At 43.9% G+C, this 8434-nt stretch overlaps 1 protein-coding gene across 1 annotated transcript in view; it reads right to left on the reverse strand.

The window, feature by feature from the left end:
- Asah1 (N-acylsphingosine amidohydrolase 1) overlaps positions 1–7977 on the reverse strand; it is a 32908-nt gene extending 24931 nt beyond the window's left edge. Inside the window, exon 1 of the mRNA XM_021218830.2 lies at positions 7743–7977. Within this exon, the coding sequence (XP_021074489.1) occupies positions 7743–7817 (75 nt within the window). The 5' untranslated portion in view covers positions 7818–7977. The remainder of the gene's footprint in view (positions 1–7742) is intronic.
- Between the last annotated feature and the right edge of the window lie 457 nt (positions 7978–8434).

Genomic DNA, 8434 nt, shown 5'->3' on the forward strand with positions numbered 1-8434 from the left:
AGGCCTTGCCTTGTGCTAGGTCATATAGAGTTTGGAAGACCAAGGACCTACTTTTAATGGTGAGCTGTATTTCGTGGGGGCTATCTCCACAGAGCAATTAGGAAGACAATAACAGTGGGAAGGGTGTTTAAAGTAAGCTCTTTATCCACCCTTGCGAACACCTGAACCTAATTAATTCAGACAGCTATAGTATACATCACCAATATCAACACATAGAGAGATAACATTTTTTAGTGCCCCACGTATCACTACGATACATGTAGTCTTTGATTGATTCCGCCACAATCAGTTAAAGAAGGTCAGCTGTAAACAACTCGTGTGCCAGGAGACACTGGTGACAAGTGAACTGGTTCCTGAATATGTAATCATCTAGTCAGGTAAGAGCAGAAACAGCTGCAGGTGGCTGATCTTGGGGAGGGGACTGGAGAAGGAATGGACTAGGAGCCTGGCCATATGACCCCATTTTCTTTACCCATGTATACCTGATATATATATATATATATATATATATATATATATATATATATATATTTCTAAATATTTATTCTTTAGTGTGTATAATTTTACTTCACAATACATGGAGAACTTTCAGAGAATGAGTCTCTGGCATTTTTAAATGTTTGAAAATACCATTACCTGAAACTCTTTTAAAGCAGTAAGAGCCCCTGCAAGCAGGGCAAGACTGCTGCACGCGCTGCACGCCTGCACTTCCAGCGTTTGGGAGGGGTAGGCAGGGAGATCAGGAGCTTAAGGCCATCCTCAGGACATACTGAGTTCAAAGCAGGCTGGCTCTGAGTGCCATCTCCAGTCACAGGAAGAAGGAAGGGGAGCGAGGGGAGACAGCTCAGCGAGGGAAAGCACCATCTGGGAACACAGCAGTGAGGACCTGAGTCAGAATTCCCAGACCCCTCACACAAAGCCGAGCATGCAGCACAAGGGGCTGCAACTCCAGCATTCCACAGGGAGATGGGAGACAAAGGCAGGAAAATCCCTGGAAGGTTCCAAGCTGCAGCAGGGATGTGCAGGGCAAAGAGAAAGTCGCAAGATGTAAGGTGAGGACCAACAACCAGGGTTGTCCTCTGACTGCCACATGAGTGGTGGCATGCACGTGCCTACATTCAGAGAGAGAGAGAGAGAGAGAGAGAGAGAGAGAGAGAGAGAGAGAGAGAGAGAACAGAAAACAAAAAAAGGAAATTGTTACTACAGTGAAGGATATGTGCTCCAAATTCACTAGTCCTTGTTTAATAAGATTGAGGTTGGTAACTATAAAAGTAGTTCAAGAAAGTCTTCGACCACAAACATGAACTTTCAAAACATCATTTCGTGGGGCTGGAGGGATGGCTCAGAGGTGAAGAACACTGGCTGTCCTTCCAGAGGACCCAGCTTCCCAGCACCCACATGGCAGCTCACTACCATCTGCAACTCCAGGTCCAGGGGATTTGACATATTCTCTGGCTTCCGTGAGCACTACGCATGTGTGGTACACAAACATATATGCAGGCAAACCACCCATCCACATAAAATAACCAAAAATAAAAGCAAATCATTTAGTAAGATGAATAATTACTAGGTTTACCAGCGCAATTTTCTTACTTCTATTAACATGAGTAACATACATTTCTTCTAACTATCTAAACTTGGTTAGGATTACACTAGACCTGAGAACTGGATGGCTTGGGAGTTAAACATGCACAATGCTCTTGTGAAAGACCCAAGGTTATTTCCCAGAACCCTTGTTAGGTGATTGACAGCTACCTGTAGCTGAGCCTCCAGGGTATCTAAGACCCTCTTTCTGGCCTCTGAGCACACCCTCACTTATATGGCATTCATATACATAAATAAAAATAAATATTAGAAAATATGACTCGATATACAAACATCCTGTCTCTTTCCTTTTGCTCAGTTTCAAGTTAACTGGGAATTGTATGGTCATGTTCAGAATGCTAGGCTGAGCTCCATTAGTGATGGACAGAATCCGAATTCAGGGCTTCATCAGCTACTGTCACAACTTCCTATGGCACAACCATAAAAGCAGTGCTTTAAGGATCGGGGAGCCAGCTTAGCGAACCAAGTATTTGTTGCTCAGGCATGAGAGCTGGGTTTGAATGTCCAGCCTACACCAAGAGAACCAGGCATGGTGGCGCACATCTGTTGCCCCAGAGGCGACAGTTCATAGAAAGAGGACAAACCTGAGGGCTTCCGGGCCAACACAGCTAAATGGCTCACGGGCGAGTTTGTCTCAAGTACAGTGGAAACAATAGGTAAGGCATGCTGACCTTTGGTGTACACACACACACACACACACACACACACACACACACACAAACTGCTTCAGTCTGATCCCTAAAAGAATAATCTGCATAGAGTTCGGATCTTTCCATGGTAACCAGACTCAATTAAGTAAATAATGAAACACAATGACTATTATCACTTCCTCATTACACTTCCATGACATGGGATCTGAAGCTAAAATAAAACCAAACCACATGCACATCTCTTAGTGAACACCTCAGAGAGAAAGTGAAAGTGGTCAGTCGGGTGTTTAGGAAATAAGGTGACCTGTCCAAGGGGTAAGATCTGAAAAGCAACCAGGCCATGCTACATGTGGGAGTCACAGCTGAGGGCGATAGTAATGTGGGTTGCTATAATCGCTCATGAAAATGACATACGATCTGGTTCCCAAAAGATTTATATGACTTTAAGAGAAGCCAGAGTGTGTGTGTAAGGATAAAACATGAACACAAGTTAAAAAAAAAAAAAAAAAAAAAAAAAAAAAAAAAAAAAAAAAAAAAAAGAAAAAGAAAAAGAAAAAAAGGAAAGACAGCTATATAGACCCTGGTGTCTCAGTCCCTCACAAGGTCCCCACATGGAAGTCATTTCATCTGACTAGTCTGGGGACTCAGGAGAGGTGTCTCCTCAGCTGCAAGCTTGTCTTCTTCAAGGAACACTACGTTCAAAACTTGTGCACAGTACTGAAATAGGATTGGCATCATCTCATTCACTGTTTAAGGTCTCTGACTATTCCCAAATTTAACTAGGGATGGTTTTAATAACAGACAAGTTTAGCAAGGCAGGAGCATTTTACATAGATAAGTGACAAGTACAGTATTAGTAGTCTGTCACTATATTATGCTACCTTGTTACAGGAGAAAAAAAAAATGAAATTTAGACTCCCAAGCACTTGGGAGGCAGAGGCAGGTAGATCTCTGAGTTCAAGGCCAGCCTGGTTTATAGAAAGAGTTCTAAGACATGCAGAGTAACCTTATCTTGGGGAAAAAAAAAAACAAACAAAAAACCAAAAACAAACAGAATTTCAATGTCTCACTTCTCCCCAGCCCCACCTCCATAAAGTCCCTTTTTATGTTGCTAAGACAAAGAAAAACAATGTTTCAATGTATTTAAAATTGGCGGGGGGGGGGGGGGGGGAAATGTAGGTCAAGAGTTCAGCTGGTGGTGCAGTTTCTTCTTATTTGATAGCAACTTAAATCTATTCAAAATTATCAGTCTTTATATCCTTCATACTCGCTAGGGAAAGTTTCGTTACTGAATATAACACACATCCAACAATAACACAGCAGGGCTGGAGAGAAGGCTCAGTAGTTAATCGTTAAGAACATACTGTTCTTGCAGGAGACCTCAGTTTGATCCCCAGGATCCACAGCCAGGCAACTCACAGATGCCTGAAACTCCAGTTCTAGGTGATCTGATACCCCTCTGACCTTCTACACACACACACACACACACACACACACACACACACACACACACAAATTAAGATTTTAAAAATGGTTTTAAATACAAATAACACACCAAGTGAAAATTATTTCATTAAGGGATCGGTGACTGTTACACATTTTTTCAATGGTAGCAAACTTGGTCCTTTATATATTTGAACCCTTTCTTATATTGTCCTTTATATATTTGAGTGAGAATCTCAATGAAATATATGATTCTAATAATATACACAACATTTTAAATCTGACTCAGTAGTGTGTGCCTGTAAGCTTAGCTCCAGGAATGCTGAAGAAGGGTCTCCAGTTGGAGGATGGGCAGGGTTACATGACTGACTCTTACTGAAGGTAAGGGCAAGTTTCTCACAAACACCATCCAGATGAAGACATGGTTGCTCTCCTGCCTTCTGGGATCTAACTGGATGCACCCTGGTAAGCTATTGGCATTTAAATAAACGGGTGAATCAACCACCCAGGAGGGCAGCAGCCTAGTTTGTCTTGTTGGCTGACTCAATGCTAGAATGTGGGAAGGACTCTGCAACAGCACTTAGTTAAAAGGACAGCTTAGGCCTGTGTATTCTTTCCTTTGTAGTCCAGCAATATGGACAAAATCATCTAGGGCTTATGAGATTAATGGAAGCTTTGTGAAAGTCACTGCCAATGCCAAGAGTTTCACCACACACATCTATCTGTAGCTGACAACACATCAGCTCGTTTTAGCAATTCATTACTCAATCATGTGTTCACAGTCACACTTCTTCTGGCTCTGCTCCGGTCTATTAATGAGAGCTTGGTCATTTCTCTCTCTGCAGGTCCTTTCCTTCCCATCACTCCCCATCCTGCTGCACTGCCTTTCTGTCCCTGTACTACCTACAAGACAACCAGTAGCTTCCAGTCACCAGCAGAATGGACACTCCATTCTCAACAGTATTTAACAGTAACCCTCTCGTTCCCCTCCTTGCCCATCCTAGCACGGGAACTTGCCCGTTTGGGCTGTGGCATTAACTTTGCCGGGCTCTCCTTTACTTGGCACACACATGGGAAACTCACTCAGCTTTTGGCTGCTTCTCATTTTCTCATTTATACTTTTCATACAAAAGCTCCTCTGCTCCAGTGGCTTCAAAGATTCCCATTATGCCCAGACACCCAGTATCCCGGCTCATTTTCTGGACTTCTCTCTAGTAGCTACTTTTCTCTGCACAATGTATCTTAATGGACTCTTCAAAGATGGAATAGTGAAGAATAACTTAAGATCACCTTCAATTACTTATACTGAAAAGAGCCGCCAACATAAAAAACGCTCAATGTTCCAAACGAAATAACTCATTTGCCATTTGAAGCTTGTCCTTATGCACACTTATCAAAGGTCATTTTGAAATAAAATACATTTGGTTACCACAAGGCTAGTTATTACCACATAGTTTAGTTTATTATTCATATAATGATTCAAGCTAAAAATCAAAAAACAATCAAACAAACAAGTCAACAAGACCCCCCAAAATAACTGCCTTCCATTCTGTCTGAAAACAAGGTGTCCGGGCTTCCAGGCAGCTCTTAAAGGGCCTTTTAAGAACTGGGCCCCAGTATCTTCAAGATCAGTGAAAATTTTAACAGTGCCTCCATACAAAAAGGGTCCCAATTTTTATTTTGTAAGTGAAGATTTTAGAACAAAATAAATCCCCTCCATGGATCACCTGACTTTGTCATTCTAATGAGAGAAGAGTTCAATGACAAGAAAATGGCCATAAAACCAAAATATAAAGAAAGTTACTATTTTTGCTTTACTCCTATTTTTTTTTCTCATTTCAGTTAAGACCTGTGCAAATACTTTTCCAATCAGATTATCAGTAGACTGACTAGATTTTGATATCCACTCGTCTGAGTAAAAATTATTAACTCAGTTGAAAGGTTATTAATTTTTCATATTTTGCAATCAATGAAATATTTTGCTTGGGCTAGTGATGTAACTCTGTTAAGAACCGTTTGCCAGCCAAGCAGTGGTGGTGCACGCCTTTAATCCCAGCACTTGGAAGGCAGAGGCAGGCGGATTTCTGAATTCGAGGCCAGCCTGGTCTACAAAGTGAGTTCCAGGACAGTCAGGGCTACACAGAGAAACAAACCCTGTCTTGAAAAAAAAAAAAAAAAAAAAAAAAAAAAAAAAAGAGTCATTTGCCCAGTATGTATAAGGTCCTGGGTGAGCACTCTAGCACTGAAAATAACAAAGAAAGAAACAAACAACAAGATATCTTTTAAAAACAAAGTATTGAGAAAGAATAAAAGCAAATATACACAAAACTAGCTCTCAGGACATGAAACTGCTCTGAGTTCGCAGCTGCACATTACCACCTTACAGGCTTATAGGACCCCATGGATGTGTGTTCTGCTCTTGGACACAAACACGAATTAAGTTCCTCGGAGACATTAAAGTGAGACACAGCAAGCTTGTGTCCTCATTGTGTCTCCACACTGGTAAAGAGCACGTGTAACTCAGGACACCCATCTTTTGCTAAGTCAAAGGATGCTCTAAGTCTACACTCTACAACAAATCCTGAGTTAAGCTCAAATTCTCCAAGTATTTTGTTTAGAATTGGTTGTTACTTAACCCATGGTTGAAAAGGTCTAAATCAGTCCCTCACATCAATCACTAGACCTAATTTGCTCAACCATTATGTGTCCTTTGGTAATCTTTGGGCAAAAAGGCACAGGCTATCAAAATACAAAATTCTTCAACAATTCTTACAATCCCAACCAAGTTTGGTAAATCCATTTTTTATCTACACTAGAGCAAATGCTTTGCTCTTCCTTATAATCTTTCAATCTTTTGTACATACTATGTGGGTTTTGGTCACTGAAATTAATCTATATACCATTCTGCATTCTACTTTGTGTTGTGTTGTTTTTCAGACAAGGTTTCTCTGTGTGTCCATTGTTGTCCTAGAACATTCGCCTACCTCTACCTCCCAAGTGCTGGGATTAAAGGCGTGTGCCACGTCTGCCCTGTTGTGTGTTCTACTTCTATCTATTAAGTATCTATTCTAGAGGCTGGCTAATATCCTCTCTCTTCTCTCTCTCTCTCTCTCTCTCTCTCTCTCTCTCTCTCTCTCTCTCTCAAAATTCAAAAAAAGCATTTCTCCTTCTAGGAATAAAATAATTAAAAGAACTCCTGCTGCTCCCATTCCCAATGGCTTGCCTCCTTTCAACATCTTGTCATCTTCGAAGGTAAGGTGCATCCAAGTTCCTAGTTATCAAATCTGGCAACAAAACAGACTTCAATTCTATAGCCTTTATAGAATCGATCTATGAAATGTCGCTGCTTCGACCTCGAGGCTGAACTTAGAAATGTTTCTGGGAACAACGATGTGACCTCTGGCTATATTTTTCACTCCAGGGCTATACTTCCTCTTCTATTAAATACAAGAATCATGTTAGTTCCTCACAGTCTCTTGCGGATATATAAGTCTGTGGCCTTCTGATTTGGTCGCGCAGCACCACGGGACAGATGGACATTCCATGCCTGGGTGTGAAGGCCACAGCCAGTACAGCCTTCTTAGGGGGGCGGAGTGGGGGGGGGGTTCCCATCATCTAGGCTAAGACTGCATGTGACCCATAGCTTCCTGCGATGGTTTCTTCAGGAAAAAGCACTAGGTAACCAGGCAGAATAGGCTATGGCCACCAGTCAATCGTTAGCTTTTTCTCTGGAGAGTTCCGCCTACAGAAGCTGGTAATCTCAAATATAAGATTGGAGAATGCGTGAATCCTACCCAGTAGTTCATGAAAGCCAGAACCCTAAAATGTATACTCGATCCATACAGCACCAAAGTCACTTCGCCCGGGGTTCACAAACCACGTTTGCACCCATACTCCGCCGGACCGAACCAGAGTACCCCCGATGCCCCACGGAAGATACAGCCCGCGAGCAGGTGTCCCTCGCCCGCCCCGCCACAGCTGCGCCCACCTCCCCCTGAGCCCGCGCCTGCACCCCCATCTGTGCCACGGCTGGAGATCACCCACCGGGGGCACATCCTGTGCCTGGGCGCAGGTGACAGCCGCGGCTAGGACCCAGGTGAGGAGACTTGGGCCCCGCATCTTCCCAGCTGCAAGCGACGCTCGGAGGGACTCTAGCAGCAGCTGCAGCAGGGACCACCTCCACCAGGAGCAGGCCGCACCCCGACGCGTGACCAGCGACCCCGGGCCACACCATGCACGGCAGGGGACACGACGGAGAAGGAGGCGCCAGGCCGAGTCCCAAGAGCGGAGTCCGTGCACAGGGCCGAGAGGGGCTGCGCCCCCAGCACGAAAGGCAGTGGTTTCGTCCAGCCTTAGCCGCACCCTGGGGCGGGGCTTCCAGTTTTCCTCCGGCCTTCATTTGTCTAGAGCGCGGGGGCCCGGGCTAGACGCTGGTGCTGGAGGACTCCTGGGGGCTGGCACCCACTGACTCGGGAGAGGTTCGCAGTTCCTGAGCCCACCAAAGGCACAGTTTCAGAGCATAACGTCAGACCCAGTTTGCCTTCTGGGGAAGGCTGGCCCCAAGTGAGTCAGTCCATCCATCCATCCTGCCGGAGGGATCACTACCAGAGAGGACAAGTGTCAGGGATTGATCTCTCTGGTACTCTAGGTACTTAAAATAAGGCACTGCTAAATCCTAGGATTTATACTTTAGTTTCTTGCTGTTATGTCCGGGGATGGAGAGGTTGAAGGGGTGG

The sequence above is a fragment of the Mus pahari genome, chromosome 19 (genome assembly GCF_900095145.1).
Source record: "Mus pahari chromosome 19, PAHARI_EIJ_v1.1, whole genome shotgun sequence".
Classification (NCBI taxonomy): domain Eukaryota; kingdom Metazoa; phylum Chordata; class Mammalia; order Rodentia; family Muridae; genus Mus; species Mus pahari.